At 51.7% G+C, this 18,182-nt stretch overlaps 1 protein-coding gene across 1 annotated transcript in view; it reads right to left on the bottom strand.

The window, feature by feature from the left end:
- The window catches only part of LOC138806761 (glutamate receptor ionotropic, NMDA 2B), a 188,839-nt gene that overhangs the window by 28,976 nt on the left and 141,681 nt on the right, over window positions 1–18,182 (bottom strand). Inside the window, exon 5 of the mRNA XM_069992101.1 lies at window positions 6,033–6,147. Within this exon, the coding sequence (XP_069848202.1) occupies window positions 6,033–6,147 (115 nt within the window). The remainder of the gene's footprint in view (window positions 1–6,032; window positions 6,148–18,182) is intronic.

Raw genomic sequence — 18,182 nt, 5'->3', positions numbered from 1 at the left:
TACACAAGTAACACAATCGTTTCCACACTGGGAAGGGACAAAGGAAAACGCCCCATAAAAGCCTGTCTCAAAACGACGTGACCTTCTGAAGAAGCAGATCACAGGCAGAGACCCCCAGCCCTCAGCGCCCCAAGAAGCTGAGGTGACAGGTGTGAGTCCCCCTCCTCCCCCCACCTGGCTTCTAACCCCCATTCCTCCCTTTTGTAGTTATGGAAACTGAGTCACGACAGCTCACGACCCACCCATCACCCCCCAGATTGACGGCAGAGCCAAGACCCCCAAAGTTCCATTTCTGGGGCTCGGAATTCAGCAAATGGCTTGTTCAATGCGCCACTGGAGGGGTGAGGCAGAGAAAGAAAGTGGGGCGCTTTGCTTTGCGAAGACTCAGAGAATGCTGAATCCCACGTTTGGAAAAGGGACACGTGGACGGACAGAGCCACAGAACCCACCAGGAAAAACCCACAGAGAACACAGTTATGAAATGGTGCCTCGGGTGTGTAGGATGCTGGGAGCCAGCCTGGGGGGCCAAATCGCCTTTTCATGTTCTACAAAGTTCTGGATGCTTCCTCCGGGCGGGAGGCCTGCGCTCATCTATTATTGAATGTGGTTAAACGGCGCTGAGGAGGAGCGCAGGGAGACGGAACAGATCAGCAGCCACAGATCACTAGGGCTGTGTGTGCTCAGGGGCCCTGTGCACACCCCTCCCCAGGGCCACCGGGAGATCAGAGGTCAACAACGCTGCCCACCCACCATCCACGTGGGCCCACGCATTGCACAAATGACCACAGGACCCAGCGGCCAGCGCATGGGGCTGATCGCTTCCTGTCTCAGGGCTTTTCTGGGTCAAAAATCCAGATGCTGTCGGACGCTGTGGCTCATGCCTATCACCCCAGTGACTCAGGAGGCTGAGATCTGAGGATCGTGGTCCAAAGCCAGCAGGAGAGTCCATGAGACTCTGATCTCCAATGAAACACCAAAAAGACAGAAGTGGAGCTGTGGCTCAAGTGGTACAATGCTCACCTTCAGAACAAAAGCTCAGGGACAGTGCCCAGGCCCTGAATTCAAGTCCCAGGACCAGCACACACACACACAAAACAAATACACAAAATATATACAGGCATTTTTTCAATGAAAAAGTCTTATCCCCGCCAAATTAACTCACACACAGCCACTCTTGGCGAATGTTGAAACCACTACTAGATGGTGCTCTGCTTTGTTGAATGTTTCTCCATTCCCATCTATGAACATGAAATATATACATTATAAATAAATAGATATATTTTTTATATTTATATATATATTTAACTTATTGGGCCTGCTTGGATTAATCTGGTTCTGTGTGAGATCTTCAGCCTCTTTTCCCTCAGCTAGTGGAGTTCATAAAATATTTGGTGTACTGTGTTCCATATAAAAACAAAGTTAAATTTTCATGCCGCCGTCCTGGGAAGATTTAAGGGCTGCTATTTTAAATTCCCTGCGGTGCACTGGCATCTGGCTGCACCTCCAGCCGATGCCTGGTGGGTGCCCGGTCGGTAGGGTCTCGGGGTCGTGTGGCTGTGGCTGTCAGACAATGGTAGAAGCTTTTGGAGAGGAACAGAGGTTTCTTGAAAACCCCGTGTGAGGGGCCTCAGACCTTTGTCATCCGTTCAAAGCTGGTCCAGGCAGACCTTATCTCAACAAACAAGCTGGGTAGGTGGTGCACTCCTGTAGTCCCAGTAGAGGGACATAGGGAAGTGGATCAGAGCCAGAGTGAGAGTCCAGCCTTGGCCCAAAACAAACCAACAAACTATCAAGCAAAATCCACCACCACCTCCACAACAAAACAAGATCCAATCTGACAAGAACCTCAAGAGATAAGGGCTAGGGCGTGGCTCAGCGGATAGAACACCTGCCTAGCGAGTGTTAGGCCCTAAGCTCAAACCCCAGTACCCTCAAAAATGGAAGTGTGGGGGGGGGGGAGAAAGATAAGAGGAGATTAGGCTCCGTGGACAGTGGCTAGGGCTGAGTTTGAGCCCTATGACTGGCAAAAAATAATAAATAAATAAAAGGCCTTGGTTTTGTGTCTTCTTGATGGTGTCCATTCCATTTGATAAGAAAACTGTGACTGACAGGGGTCTGTTGGGAGGGGGAAGAGGAGGAGGAGGGGGAGGAGGAGGGGAGGAGGGGGAGGATGGGGAGGGGGAGGAGAGGGAGGAGGAGGGGAGGAGGGGGAGGAGGGGGAGGAGGAGGAGGGAGGAAGGGGAGGAGGGAGGAGGGGGAGGGGAGGAGGGGGAGGAGGGGGAGGAGGGGGAGGGAGAGGAGGGAGGAGGGGGAGGGGGAGGAGGGGGAGGAGGAGCAACAGCGGCTACGCTGTGGTTTGGGTCCCACGTCACTGAGCGAGAAGGGCCGGCTCCGAGCACTCGCTGAGCGAGCCCTGGTGTCTGCAGTGGCTCTGTCTTCCGCACCTCTCTCTAGCCAAAGACAAAGCTCCCGCTTGGTCTACGGTGGCTGTTCTCCTGTCTGGGGAGGAAGCGGGCGGCGCAGGGCCAGGCTGCCTGAGGAGCTCTGCCCTGGTGGACGGAGCACGGAGCCGCCCTCACCGGCGCTGCCTCTGCCCTGCGCCAGGTCCCAGGCCTTCTCCACGGCCGTGCTCTCCAGCCTGAGTGGAAGGGAACGCGAGCCGCCCAAGATCAAAGCTGGTGCCCCGACAGCCACGCTGGGCCCGCACTGCGCCTGCCCGCCTCGCCGGTGTCCCTGGCGGGGAGAGAGGCCGGGTGGACACGGCGCCCAAGGCTGGATTCCGGCTGTCACCCCAGCTGCCAGCCCTCGCTGAAGTGCCTTCCATCGGCCCGACTCGGGAGGCGCAGGACGGGGTGCGGTGCGAACAGGAGCAGGACGGGGCGCGGTGTGAACAGCAGGATGGGGCGCGGTGTGAACAGGAGCAGGACGGGTGCGGTGCGAACAGGCGCAGGACGGGGTGCGGTGCGAACAGGAGCAGGACGGGGTGCGGTGTGAACAGGCGCAGGACGGGGTGCGGTGTGAACAGGCGCAGGATGGGGTGCGGTGTGAACAGGCGCAGGACGGGGTGCGGTGCGAACAGGCGCAGGACGGGGTGCGGTGTGAACAGGCGCAGGACGGGGTGCGGTGCGAACAGGCGCAGGACGGGGTGCGGTGCAAACAGGAGCAGGACGGGGTGCGGTGTGAACAGGAGCAGGACGGGGTGCGGTGCGAACAGGAGCAGGACGGGGTGCGGTGTGAACAGGAGTAGGACGGAGTGCGGTGCGAACAGGCGCAGGACGGGGTGCGGTGTGAACAGGAGTAGGACGGAGTGCGGTGCGAACAGGCGCAGGACGGGGCGTGATGTGAACAGGAGCAGGACGGGGCACAGTGTGAACAGGAGCAGGACGGGGTGCGGTGTGGACAGGCGCAGGACGGGGTGCGGTGCGAACAGGCGCAGGACGGGGTGTGGTGTGAACAGGCGCAGGACGGGGCGCGGTGTGAACAGGAACAGGATGGGGCGTGGTGTGAACAGGCGCAGGACGGGGTGCGGTGTGAACAGGCGCAGGACGGGGTGCGATGTGAACAGGCGCAGGACGGGGCGCGGTGTGAACAGACATCCACAGGCTCCCGTGTGTGCACGTGTGTACGTGTGTGTGCCACCTGTGTGTGTATGGGAATGTGCACACACATGCATGCATTTGCGTGTACATACATATTTGTGAGCATGTGTACCTGTATATGTCGGTGTGCGGGTGTATGTGTGCAAGGGTGCACACGCATGCGTGTGTGTTCCTGTGCAGCGACTTTCTACACACAGAGAGCAGCTCCCGGTTTCCTCCCTGCCACCGAGGCTGGTGTTCTCTCCCCGTCCCTCCGTGGTCGCTCACTGGCGCTCTCTCGGACGCCCCGTCCCTCCGTGGTCGCTCACTGGTGCTCTCTCGGACGCCCCGCCCCTCCGTGGTCGCTCACTGGCGCTCTCTCGGACGCCCCGCCCCTCCGTGGTCGCTCACTGGTGCTCTCTCGGACGCCCCGCCCCTCCGTGGTCGCTCACTGGCGTTCTCTTGGACGCCCCGCTCCTCCGTGGTCGTTCACTGGTGCTCTCTCGGACGCCCCGCCCCTCCATGGTCACTCACTGGTGCTCTCTCGGACGCCCCGCCCCTCCGTGGTCGCTCACTGGCGTTCTCTCGGAGGCTCCGCCCCGCCCCGCCGTGGTTGCTCATTGTTCTCTCGGAGGCCCCGCCCCACCGTGGTTGCTCATTGGTCCCTCGGAGGCCCCGCCCTGCCCCCCGTGGTTGCTCATTGTTCCCTCGGAGGCCCGCCCCCCCACGTGGTCTCTCACAGCGAGCCCCATCGACGGCGGCAGGAGCAGACATGCGTTGAAGGATCACAGGTGAGAAGAAGGGTTTCTTTCACCTGGATGGCCATGTCTGCCCTGGCACCCAGTGCATCACCACCCCATGCCACATGAAGCGGGTGCCGAGGCCCACGCCTGCCATCCCAGCTACAACGAGGGCTGAAATCTGAGCATTGTGGGCAGCAAAGTCTGGGTGACTCTTATCTCCAATGAACCACCAAAAACACCCAAAGCTGAAGTGGTGCTGTGGCTCAAGTGGTAGGGCACCCACTTTGAACACAAAAGCTCAGGGACAGAGCCCAGGCCCAGAGTTCAAGCCCCAGGACTGACACCCACACACCCACACCCAAAATGGTGCACACAAAGGAGGGTGACTCACAGTCCACATTTGCTGAATACTGACCATGGCCTGATCACTATATACTGGCATTTGCTTCTAAAAATCTCATTTAGTATTTACAATGAGCAGCATTATGAAAACCCCCATTTTACAAAGGGGAATGGACTCGGGTCATGTCCGTCCAGGTTTCGCTGAGTGCAATGTAGGAAGCCCTGCCCCGATTCCCCAATTCCCAGAACCAGACACCACATGGGTCAGACGACAAGTCTTTCCAAAAGAACCGGTTCCAATCCAGTAGCGCCCACCTGTAATCCCAGCTGCTTGGGAGGCTAAGATCCGATGTTCCTTCACATAGAGGCTCTACAGTAGAGTTGTGAATCCTAGATGCTGAGCTCTTGGAGAATTCCCCAACGTCAGCACTGAATCACAACCCTCCCTGTACCCCAAAAACCCCAAAAAAGCCCTCATGATGCAGGAGGGGGACAGCGGCCAGGTGTGGCTACTCATGCCTGGAATCTTAGCTATGTGGGAATCTAAGGGCAGGAGGAGCACAGTTCATGCCCGCACTAGGAGGAGGAGCTAGGGAAACCCCATTTCAGCAAACAAGGTGGGTGTACTGGAGGGAGGCTAGGAGAGGACGGAGGCCCGAGGTCAGCCCGGACCAAAAGTGTGAGGCCTCGCCCAGCCAGTAAGAAAATGCTCCTCCATCTCAGCCAGTCCACGGGCGCTTTCCCCATATACCAACTTCCTTTAGTAGATTCCAATGGGGACCTGTGCAAATTCATTCCACATAAAAACGTGTAGCCGGGCACCAGTGCTCACACCTGCCATCCCAGCTACTCGGGAGGCTGAGATCTGAGGATCACGGTTCAAAGCCAACCTGGGCAGGAGAGTCCTCGAGACTCTTATCTCCAATAAACCACCAGAAAACCAGAAGTGGTGCTGTGACTCAAGTGGTAGAGCACCAGCCTTTTGCAAAAAACAGCTCAAGGACAGCGGACCAGGCCCTGAGTTCAAGCCCCAGGACTGACAGACACGCAAACAACAACAAGCCTGGCGCAGTGACTTTTCAAAAGTCAGCGCGATGCTCAACCTGGGCGTCTGTGAAGTCATGTCCACGCCTCCCCCCATGTGTGAAACTACACCCCCCTCCACCCCTCCACCACGCATGCTGCTGGTGCACCTGCACACTCCCAGTCCAGCCAGCTCAGGATCCGAACGCCATCGCCACCACCGAGGGTGGGGAGCACTACATGGAGAGCTCACCGGAGCGCAGGGCACACACAGTGCCTGTGGGGAACGCACTCCCAGGTCCCCCCCACCCCCCAGCCTGGCCTGGGAATCGGGGTGATGTCCTACCCGCTCCCACTTCCTCTCCTTGTTGAGCAGGATGATCACCAGCTTCGGGTGCATCTGGTACCCATCCTCGCTGAACGACAGGTTTCTCCCCTCAAACGTGACGTTGATCAGGTACCTGCAGAGACACAGACATGCGTGTTAAGGAGCGCGAAGCAGGTGGAATGGGGCTGGGGTGGGGGACCCGACACGCGGCCACCACGGGGGAACAGCGCCAGGCACACACCCACCCGCGTGGGCAACCGAGGAATCCGCATCTTCCCCATCGCGGCGGGAACCACAGTGGGAAGAATTAATACAGTAACTGAAAAAAGAAAACAGCACTAGGTTGGGGTTCTGTCTACAGCTCCGAGTTTGGCCCCCCACTACTGCACATTGGAAACCTCAGCATCCTCCCAACCCCGTGTGCAGAAAGTGTGATAAGGAGAGAGGCTTCCACAGGAAGAACTATGTTAAGCACTCATCACGGTGCTTGGGACGTATAAGAACTAAGTTAAGCATTCACCATGGCCCCTGGGGCACAGTAGCTCTCATGAAGCGCTTGCCCACAATTCTTTTTTTTTGGGGGGGGGTCCAGTTGTGGGGCCTGAACTCTGGGCCTGGGCGCTGTCCCTCAGCTCTTCAGCTCAAGGCTAGCGCTCTACCACTTGAGCCACAGCACCACTTCCGGCTTTTTTCTTTTTGCTTATGTGGTGCTGAGGAATCAAACCCAGGGCCTCATGCATGCAAGGCAAGCGCTCTACCACTGAGCCACCTGCCCAGCCCCTTGCTCACAATTCTTAACTCCAAAGAGGTGAAGGGAAAGAAAGTGAGCGTGCAACCAACCAACACAAGCACACACATCTGCCTGCATGCACAAGCGTCCACACGCAGGCCACATGCACACACACGTGCACGCCCCATTCTCTGAGAGTCTGGCACAGCCCCTATTCCTAAGCATTATCAGAGGAATCTGCTAGAGAGATCCCACTGCACAGACCAGAGTCCCGAGCCCCTGCCCTCCCCCTGGGTAACAGGAAACCCCTGGGGGTGGGAAAAGGGGAGGGAAAGGGGCCATTTCTGGGGGGCTGCAGGCATAAATGAGCAGGAAGAGGGAGATCAGTACGATCTCTTCTGGCCAGCTGGAGTCCCACATCCAAGCAGCCCGGTGACCAGTGCGATGTGAGCGAGGCCCATCCCAGGGCCCGTTCCCTGGGGAGATGGTCAGGATCATTAGCGCCACTGGACGGCTGGTGATTAATGTCCCTTTATCACGTTGATGAGTGCTGGCTGCGTCCCGGAGCTCTGGGCTGGACGCTGCCTGGGAGCCGCGTCTCTTTGCTAAGCTAACAAGCAGGGGGTCGGGGGGCTCTGATAACGGCTTGGGGGGTTTCCCAGGGACATGGGAGCTCCCTGGGTTCCTCCAGGTGCTATTAGGTTAATGGAGGTCAGGACGCTGGGGACCCCCCAAAGGGGAGAGAGCCCTAGAACTTTAGAAAGGACAGACTTTGGCAAGCACCTGGCTGCCATTTGTCACTGCTAGAGACTTTCTCCCTTGGTCTTGAGTACTTCCCTCCTCAGGGCTACTCAGCACAGCACCCATCCTCAAGGCAAAGCTTCCCATAGCCAGGTGGCTCGGTCTCACTTGAAAACTGGGTTCTACTTTCTACTCCTCTAGAACCCTTTGGTCCTCGTTTTCGTCTTTAGATAGCTCGTAGCCTTGGTGTAATTCCTTCTTCCGCAAAAGAGTTCTTTAAGCATCTGAAGACACTGATCATGTAACCCTTATAATTTAAGTGCCAGTCCTGGGGCTTGAACTCAGGGTCTGGACAGCACTGTCCCTGAGCTTCTTTTGACTCAAGGCCCTACCATTTAAGCCACAGTACTACTTCCAGCTTAAATTTTTTTTTTTTGTTATTAATTGGAGATAAAGAGTCTGATGGACTTTCCTACCTTGGCTGGTTTTGAACCAGCAACCCTCAGATCTCAGCCTCCTGAGTAGCTGGGATGACAGGTGTGAGCCACCAGACTCTCAGCTTCACCACCTATTTTGATTTGGAAAGGAACCTCAAGCACCAAAGGGTTCAATTATTTGTCCCATGTTCCATTCCCAATTGGGATTAGCGGTGACACTTAGCATGGTTCCCAGTTCTCCCCTACCCACCCCCCACCGGGCTTTTCTGATCACGTGGGTTCCACGTCCATTCCTCCACCTGGACCCCGGTCATGGCCTCAGGTCCCTCCTCGCCCCGAACACCCCCAGTCCATAAAGCATGGCTGCCCATATTGGGCCTGGAACCCCGGCCCAGAGTCTCCTGAGCTCTCTGAGCAACCTTTCACCCGAGATCCCAGCCCAGCATGAGCTGGAAGGAAAGGACCCAAACTCAAACCGAGAGCTCTCTAGAACTCAACCCAAGAAGCATAATCACCAGAGCACCAGACATTTTAAACTAACAAACCACACTTTGAAGTGCTCGGTGCCATTATCTTGGAAGAGATAATGGCCCTGGCGCTAACAGTAATGGACTGTGTGGAATAATTTCTGGAGCTCTTCAGAGAAAGGTTATAAAACACAGAAAAGAATTCAGCCTCATCTCATTTTTTTTTGAATGAACAAAAAGAAGACAGAAGGAGGGTGGAAGTCAAGGAAGGAAAGAGGGAAGGGGAAGGAGAAAATGAAAGAAGGAGAGGAAATGTGTTATCTGGGCTAAACAGCCCAGCTCTAAATAATTCTCACTTGATCAAACACATTTAAAAGACACCGTTCGTGGCAGAAGGTAATGGACTGGTTGCAAGAGAGAAGTTTCGATCAGTGGTGCACACTGGGTGTGTACGCGTGTGTGGAGGGAGGCGCGTGGCATTGGCGTGTGGAGGTTGAGAAGTTTGAGAGTTGAGGAAATGCAGTTCCCTGGTGGTTCTTGTTCTAGAATGCAGACATTGTCCTTCGTTCTGGAGTGTCCTCCACCTCCCAGCTCCGCGAGGTCATTCCCTCATATCCAAACACATCTCAGAGTATTTTAAACTTAACCGATCTCTAGGTACCATCTCCTGACAACATCCAGGACATTCTCCAGCAAAGTATCTTACAGTGTTTCTACCCTTCGGCAACAGACAGATTAATCATGCACAGTGTTTTTTTTTTTTTTAACTGAGTGATTAATGTCCTGTGATATGACACTATTTAGCTATTAGTGAAGAGCCTGAAAAAAAATATATGTATTAGCCTTGGGCATGGATGCCCTTCCAAAAGTAGAACAAGCCCGCCTAATAGCTGATGAGGAAGACTGGGCAGCCGTGAAATGGAGGAGGTTACTTTTCTCGTTTTTGTTGGTCATGGGGCTTGAACTGCGGGCCTGGACACTGTCCCTCAGCTCTTCAGCCCCAGGCGAGTGCTCTACCACTTGAGCCACAGCGCCACTTCTGGTTTTCTGGTGGTTCATTGGAGATCAGAGTCTCACGGCTGGCTTTGAACCGCGATCCTCAGCTCTCAGCCTCCTGAGTAGCTGGGATGACAGGCATGAGCACCTGCTCCCGGCTGGAAGTGGTCACGTCTGGATGTGAAACGTTGGACCTGAATCTCAGAGCTCTCTCTGTTGGAGGAAGATATGGTTTCACTCTCCCTGCCTTGATGACCAAATGAATGAAAGGATCCTGGAAAGAGTACATTGGCATGACCTGAGTATCTACAGAACAGAAACTGACTTCGTTTTGAGCCTTGGTGAGCGAAAGGAAGTACTGGAGAATGGGGTCCCTGGACGGGGAGGATGCAAACGTCATGCTCATCCACTGAACGTTCCAGAAGACCTGGAAACAGCCAGTGGTACTAAGATCTTGCTTTACTTGCACATTTTTGAACATTCAAGTCACAAAGCTGGGTGTGGGTGGCTCGTACCTGTTGTCCCAGCTACTCAGGAGGCTGAGATCTGAGGATCACGGTTCAAAGCCAGGCTGGGCAGGAAAGCCCGTGAGACTCTGATCTCCAGTGAATTAACAAAAAGCCAAACATGGTGGAGCACCAGCCCTGAACTCAAGTCACAGGACTGGCACAGAAAGAGAGAGAGAGAGAGAGAGAGAGAGAGAGAGAGAGAGAGAGAGAGAGAGAGAGAGAGAGAGAGAGAGAGAGAGAGCACAAAACGGTATGTAAATTGCTGAATAAAGAGTTAAGATCAAAAGCCCCCCTGGTAGTTTTGCAATTCTGTGAATACTTCTTCCTCCCGTGCACAGAAGCTCTAGCTCCCGGGGACACACGTTCCGCCCAAGCACAGATTCTGAAATCTTCCACCATGGAGCGGGAGGGGAGGGCAATTCTTCTGGACCAGTTCTTTCCCCAGGACACCAGGCACAGGCTTTGCAGTTTTACCAAGATGTGATGACTGGGCCAGGAAGAGATAGGCCCCACTCAGGGCCCTACTATGGTGGTGACTTCCACAGCTCCCCTTCTTCTTCTTGTTGTTTTTTTTTTTTTAGCTAGTAAAAGTTAAACGGAAAAGGATCAGGGCTCTGGGAAGGTGGATTGAATTCGCCACCCTCAGGTTACAAGATTTCTGCCTTTAAAGAAAATGTCTAACCCTGATTCTGGGTGGCGTCTTGGTGTAGGCCTTGGAGGCTTGTATCTGTGAAATGACCAGGCTGGCTTGAACCATCTCGTTTGCCTGACATGGGAAGCAACAGGGAAGCTGTTTTGACACATTGTGTGTGTGTGTGTGTGTGTGTGTGTGTGTGTGTGTGTGTGTGGTCCTGGGGCTTGAACTCAGGGCCTGGGCGCTGTCCCTAAACCTCTTTGTGCTCTAGGCTGGCTCTGTAACACTCAGGCCACAACTCCACGTCTAGTTTTTTGGTGGTTAAATGGAGAGAAGAGTCTCGCAGGCTCTCCTGGGTGGGCTGGCTTTGAACTGCAATCCTCAGATCTCAGCCTCCTGAGTAGCTGGGGTGATAGGTGTGAGCCACCAGCACCTGGTTTAAATTACTTTTTATTGTGTGCTGTTGAGGCGTACAACATGATGCTATGGGTCATGTACAAAAAGCTGAGCACATATATCTGAGTTCATATATCTGTCACCTCTCCTCTCTTCTGGTTAATACTGAGGTAGTTATTATGTTACTGAGCTCCAGCATCTGGTAGCAAGCCCACGAATCTTTCTCTTAGGAAGAGGGGGCACGCCGGTAGACACTACAATTACTTATACTCCTTTTCTCTGGAAACAGCAAAGACAATTTCTCCTCTGGATGGGAAATGATAGCCTTCAAAAACAATGTTCGAAGCTACCTAATTAGGGACCGGTGTTAAAGGAAAGAGACGCGAAGTCATTTTATAAATTAGATGTCTGATGCTATGGTTTGTGTCTGCCATTAGAGACGTCCGATTGTTTCCAAACTTAATTGATAATTACCAAGACGAATCCTACATGAGCAACACAGTGTACCGATGGTCAACACAGTGGGCGATGGGGGAGTGTCTGGATTTCCTGATGGATTCTTCTAGAACCAAAGCCAGGAGCCGGCCCGGCCATCAGTTACCCTGCATTGGAACTGATGAAGAGGCTGAGATGCCTTAAAATGCCAGAAGAAAATAAGAATAGAATAAAATAAAGCAAGAAGAGAAGAAGACACACACACACACACACACACACACACACACACACACACACACACACACAGAGCAGTGCAGTACCCTGTGTATGAGTAACAGCTCTGGTCATGTGACCTCTGGGCTCAGGCCCTGGGCCTGTCATTGGCTCAGGTGCGTGTGACAATCTTCCCAGGGCGATGAATTATTTGATCTTGTCAGCAAAGGCCTCTCTGCAGGCAAAAGGGATTTGGAGGTGATTTTAAATATTTCCTTTGAGGTGTCATCCGTACCAGCATTAAATCATACGTGAGACAAAATAATTAGAAATACTAGGTTGTTTTTTTTTTTTAAAGCCGTTCTCTTATTTTAGACAAAATGACATATAGTTGAGAAGCTGGGGAGAGACTTAAAGGGCAGACTGCAGGATTAATTTAAAATTACTTGAGACGGATTAAAAATAGTTTGTCTTCCAATGAGTTAAACCTTTCTGGCTGGAGCGGTTTTGCTATCGGCAATTTATTTTGCAAGTCATTCCCCATACATCACAGAAGGTTCCAGTCTGGGCCGGTCCATGTTGAGTTATTCAAGTTCTAAATTAGCGGAGTTACGTTAATGAGATATTGAAGTGTCCTGAAAACTGACAAATAAACGTTTCAGATATTGCTTCTCCTGCTAGTGAGGAATGCATTTCACTCCAGGAAGATGGGCTGAATTGTGTGTGTGTGTGTGTGAGTGTGTGTGTGTGTGTGTGTGCAGGTCCTGGGGCTTGAACTCAGAGTCTGGGCACTGTCCCTGACCTTTTTCGCTCAAGTGTTCTACCACCTGAGCCACTGCATCTTCTGGTTTTCTGGTAGTTCCTTGGGGATAAGAGTCTCACAGACTTTCCTGCCCAGGCTGGCTTCAAATTGTGATCCTTAGAGCTCAGCCTCCTGAGTAGCTGGGATGACTGGCGTGAGCCACGGGTACTGGCTAGAATTGCATTTCAAGGGGCATGTGATGTGTCTGTCGATTCACCATTTTTTTTTACAGAGGAAAAAACCCTCTTCAGTCTCCTGGATCTAACAATGAAATATTTTTTTCCCTGAGAGTGCTAACTTGCCTTCTGCTTCATGAGTGAATGGCTTGAATCCATTTTACTGGAAATGAGAGAAAATGGAGGATTTTTCCCCCTCTTTTGACAGTCACCCAGAAAGTTTAGTTTGGCACACATAAGAAGGCAGAGAATTCGCTTTCCTCCAGAATGACAGGCCCCTAGCCGGGGGACAGGGATGGTTTTGGGGACCCCCGCACCCCCTAGAGGTCCATCTGGGGTCAAACCCACTGGTCAGGCCTCTTACACAGAAGAGTGTGGAAAGGCTGGGCAGCATTCCGAAGGCTTGGGAAACCAAAGGAGAGACAGAGCGAGTTAAGTGACGTGTGTGTGTGTGTGTGTGTGTGTGTGTGTGTGTGTGTGTGTGTGTAGGGTGGCTACAGAGGGCAGAACACACACATATATACACATAATCATACATGGCTACAGAGGATAGAATTCACACACATGTACACATGCTCACCCACATGGCTACAGAGTATAGAACACACATGCACACACACACACATGGCTAGAGGGTAGAACACACACATATGTGCACTAATACACACATATACAGGTGCACACACACACACACACACACACACACACACACACACACACACACACATGCTTAGGCAGTGAAGTGGTGCATTGCTTCAGAGCCAGCTACCACTGAGGTCCCCTGTTCAAATCCTGCATCAACACAGCTGTGTGACCTTGCATGGTGTTTAGTCTCAGTTTCTCTCCTCCCCTGCCCTCCTCCTCACCTTCCCTCCCGTCTACTTATTTATTATTTATTCACTATCTTTGAGTAGTTGTACAAAGAAGTTTCAATTCAACATATTGGTTTTTGTAAAAAACAAAAAACAAAGTAACAACAACAACAAAACAAATAAACAAGCGAAGCCAAGCACCAGTGGCTCACACCTGTCATCCCAGCTACTCAGGAGGCTGAGATCTTGAGGATCGCAGTTCAAAGCTAGCCTGGGCAGGAAAGTCCGTGAGACTCTGATTTGTAATGAACCACCAAAAAACCAGAAGTGGCGCTGTGGCTCAAGTGGTAGAGCACTTGCCTTGAGTGAAAAAGCCTCAGGTACCAAGTTGGGAGTTCCTATCTCCAGCCAAAAAATATTCCAGGCAAGTCGAAGGTCAGCTGACCACCTACCAGGCAGGACATGGCACCTTCTCTGCGCCTATGAGAAACTTTAGGGTACAAGCGTCTCTGCGTGATGTTCATTTTTGCTCCCGGGTTGCCAACACCACTTGGGAGGTCTGCCAAAACCGGCTGAAGAGCAACTGGCAGAGATTTCTCTAGAACATTCAGCTTTGACCAGACGCCTTCCACCTGTGAACTCTCAATCGTATTAAAAGAAACCTTGCATGTGTATACACCTTGGCGGGAAACCAAGGGCCCTGGGTCCAATCCCAAAGAAAAGAAATAAGGACCTTTTCCTCTTCGCTTCCATCTTCTGCTTTCTCAAAATGCTGCCTGTCTAGACATTTTCCTCCCAGCCCCGGGGCTGGCTGACCCTTGGGAAGTTGGTTGGTTTGCTGTTTCCTTACCAGGGAAACTTTCATACAGATAGCAAAGGTAAGCTCACATTCCCCTCCCATCTCAAAGAGCCCCCATTACCCCATTCCTCCCTGGGGATCGGCTTTGTACTCCTCCTTATCTCATCAATAAAATCAACACGTGGCAAACACCATAGCTCCCACCCTCTTGGGAGCTATTATATGCTAATGTCACAAATTCTCCCTAAGACAGTGCTACTAAAGTGGAGGGGGAGGGGCAAAACGAGGTGAATGGTTCTGGGGTGAGTGACAGCTTTGGTTACAGGGAGAAGGATAGACACCTGGAAGAACCGTCCCTCTGGGGAAAGGGCAGTTATAGCCCAGTCTTCTGGTAATTGGTAGAGTTCTTCAAGAAGAGATTCCTAAGGGTGATTACAGGGCAGGTGGAAAGGAAGAGGGGAAAGGGAGGGGGAATATTCCAAGGGTAAAACAAAGTTTCCCCCAGAGGACCCAGGATGCCCCTCGGTGTTTAGAGGAGATGGCGCCACAGATGCAGGATAACACGAAGGACTTTCTCTGACAGAAAACCCAGTCTCTGAGGTAGAACACTCACGTCAAGCACACAGAAGACCAAGGCTTTGAGCCTCAGTAGGACAGGAAATACACCTCTGAAAGCAAAACTTAGTCTTCAGTCAGGAGCCTACAGCACCACAGTTACACAAGCAAAGGTGCCCAGAGTGCATTGGCCAAAGCCTCGGGTTTCCGAGCCTCTGAAAGAAGCCTTGTTTGAAAGCCCAGTCCATTAAAGCACACTGTCCCCAACCAGATGCACGTGGAGAGAGAAGAGATCAGAATGGCTCATTCATTTACTTGCTAGGTTCAAGACACCCATTGACTTTCCCCCCATATTCTATGGGTAGTTAATGTTTTCTCTTCCACCCCCACCCCGCAAAAGACAGCCCTGGACCCCAAGCTCTTCTTCACAGGGAGGTGGAAAGAACCACGTAATCCTGCTCCTTGCAGGGGGAGGGAAGGTAGAGCTCAGATGTTCCTGATTGGCCATGGGATCCTGAGTGTTAGGGCTTGGCTGGTTTCTGATTGGTCACGGTCAGGGGCTAGAGTTGAACTGGGTTTTGATTGGTTTGGGTCAGGGGCTAGCGCTGGGCTAGTTTCTAATTGGTCAGGGGACTCGGGGCGGGGAACGGCTAGAGCTAGGCTGGTTTCTGATTGGTCACAGAAGGGCTTGGCTGTTCCTGATTGGTCAGGGTTGGGGGCTAGAGTTGAGCTGGGTTTTGATTGGTCTGGGTTGGGGGCTAGCGCTGGGCTAGTTTCTAATTGGTCAGGGTCAAGGGCTAGAACTAGACTGTTTCTGATTGGTCAAGGGACCTGGCTCTTTCCCTCCCTCTGTAGGTTGATGTTTCCATGGAAACCAGCTCTTTAATGCTTCTGAAATTACTGTATTTTATGCCATTAACTCTTTGTTGACCAGGGACAGTTACAGAGTTTTTTTTTTTTTAACTCCTCTGAAGAACAGTTCCATTTTCTACCTGTTCTTAATTCTTAAAACAGAATAACTGACCTAGGACGTCTCTATTTTCCCACCAGACACACTCCTTCACCCAGGTGATCTTGGCTTTTGCTTCTGCCTTTCTACTGAGACTTTTCACAGCATCATCCATAATCAAAGCAAAGTCACCAGAACAGAAATCAGGAGTATGTCGCCCGTCACTACTCGTGACATTGTACAACTTCAAACAGCGGACACTCCCAAATTTATTGGCCCTTCCATGCATGAAAGATGACACGCTGGTTTTCCTCCTAGACCTCTGGTCAGCCCTCTCTTTCTATTCATTTAAACTCCATCTTCCCTAATTTGAGCCCATCAGGACTCAATCTGAGTCCTTCTCTCTGAGTTCTTATCTGGCAGCCACAGCATCCGTGATCATCTTCCAGGTCAAGAATTTGACAGCCCTGAGCAGGGTCCTAACCTTCCTCAGGCCCTCTGGTTCAATATTTCTGGACTGTTCTATCATAATGTTTTGGTATTGAGTCAAACTTAACCATGTGGGGTCTAAGCTGGGTTCCTCTGTCTGTTGCCTGATGCCTCTCAGAATTCTGGTACAGTGTGACGCCTCCCTTTCTGCTGTAATGTCATCTGTAACACATGAATGAAAGGAGACTAAACTTTCTGCTGAAAAAGTCAACAACACATTAGCATTATCCACAAAATATGCTGAGCGACATCTCTCTCCTACTCCCCAGCACACACCTCCCGACTCTGTCTCCCCAAGGTGAGCGAGGCTCACAGCTCACTACCACATCTGTGAGATGGCTTAGAAGTCGTATTTCAGCTCTGCCCGCATAGTAATAATAGTAATAATAATAATAATAATAATAATAATAATAGGAAGACGATCTCCAACAATGCTTTCACCCACTCAACATTTGCCGAGCTCTGTTCTGGGTATTTTACATGATTTTAAATCCTCATAGCAGTGCTATAAAATAAGATGAGAGTGTATGCTATGATGATTATGTAATAGCTATATCAAGGCGAACTCCTGGCTGTCAACCCTGGGAGTTGAAGCCACCTATTTCTGATTGGCTCTGAAGCTGTGTCCCCTCCTTCCACAGACTTCCCTGCCAAGAGAGGCCCACGGTAGTGGGAGAGGAGAACCCCCAAGACCCGTGGATTTCTAGCATGGTGGAACTAAAACTCCACACCCCGGCCCGAAGGCCTCCAAACCGGGGATCACGATTAGTGCTTGCATTTCTATTTACCAACCAGGGTTCCATCTACTGCTTTTCATCCTCCCTTGGGCCTGGCACCAATGCCGAGGTCTGCGAGGAAAACACACTAGAGCACATGGGCTCTCTGTGGACCCAAGAGAGAGACTGACCCCGCGCTGCCAGTCAGCAGAGACACTCACAGAAAAAAAAAAAAACAAGAAAACCCCATCCTCCAGGGACTGCCAGCCTGTCATAGTTCACAGGGACCAGCCCCCCAGAAGTGAAGAAGACATGGACAAAGTCAAACCTTGTGGGACGTAAGTAGTAAGCTGACCGGACTTACAGAAGAATTAGCTCTCAGATCACACTTGGGAAGGAAATCACTTATAGAGTTATAATCCCTGTGAGAGGCAGAAAACAACAGCTTGGATGTTTTCTTTGGCTCCGTTAAGAGTTTTTAGGAGGGCGAGGGGAGTTTATCTTGGTTTGGCACAGAATGCCCAAGTTTATTCTCTGAATTAAAAAAATACAAGATTAAGCTGGGTACTGGGGGTTCATGTCTGTATCTTAGTGACTAAGGAGGCGGAGATCTGGAGATCGTGGTTCAAAGCCAACCCAGATGGGAAAGCCCATGAGACTCCTATCTCCAATGAACTACCAAAAAGCCAGAAGTGAAGCTGTGGCTCAAGTAGAAGAGCACCAGGTGTGAACACAAAAGCCTAGAAAGAGTGCAAGGCTCATAGTTCAAGCACCAGCACATCGATGTATAGATAGATCCATATTATCTATGCATATATAGTATGCACACATAGTGAATATAATGACGTTGATATATAATAAACACAAGGCCTATGATATATAAAATATATTGCATGCACATGCTAAATTAATGGATGCTTCAGCGCTCTTTACCAAGGTAAACCCCTTCATTTGGGAACAAAAAGCAATGGAACTTGTTTAGTTTCTGACACTGAGATACGCTAACTCTTTTCAGAAAAGAAGCCAGGCCACACGAAGGGATCCGGTATGGATTTGTTTCCTAGATTCTTTTTTTTTTTTCTTTTTCATTTTTTGAGAAAGGAAAGAAACATCTCTCCAGAGAGGGGGGAGGGAGGGGAGTGGCTTTCTATGGTGGAGCCGCCCCCCCAGGCCCTCCCCCACCCCGGGGGGGGGAGGTCCCCACATTTGGCCTAGTTCTGGAGAGTTTGGGTGGCAGTTTTCTGAGGCCCACCACAAATCATTTCTTGGATGATCATGGGGGTGGGGGGGGAGAAACGGGTCCAACTCCAGT

Source organism: Dipodomys merriami, unplaced genomic scaffold (genome assembly GCF_024711535.1).
Source record: "Dipodomys merriami isolate MVZ:Mamm:240054 unplaced genomic scaffold, mDipMer1.0.p SCAF_408, whole genome shotgun sequence".
NCBI classification, from domain to species: domain Eukaryota; kingdom Metazoa; phylum Chordata; class Mammalia; order Rodentia; family Heteromyidae; genus Dipodomys; species Dipodomys merriami.
This window is presented reverse-complemented; position numbering and strand designations above follow the sequence as displayed.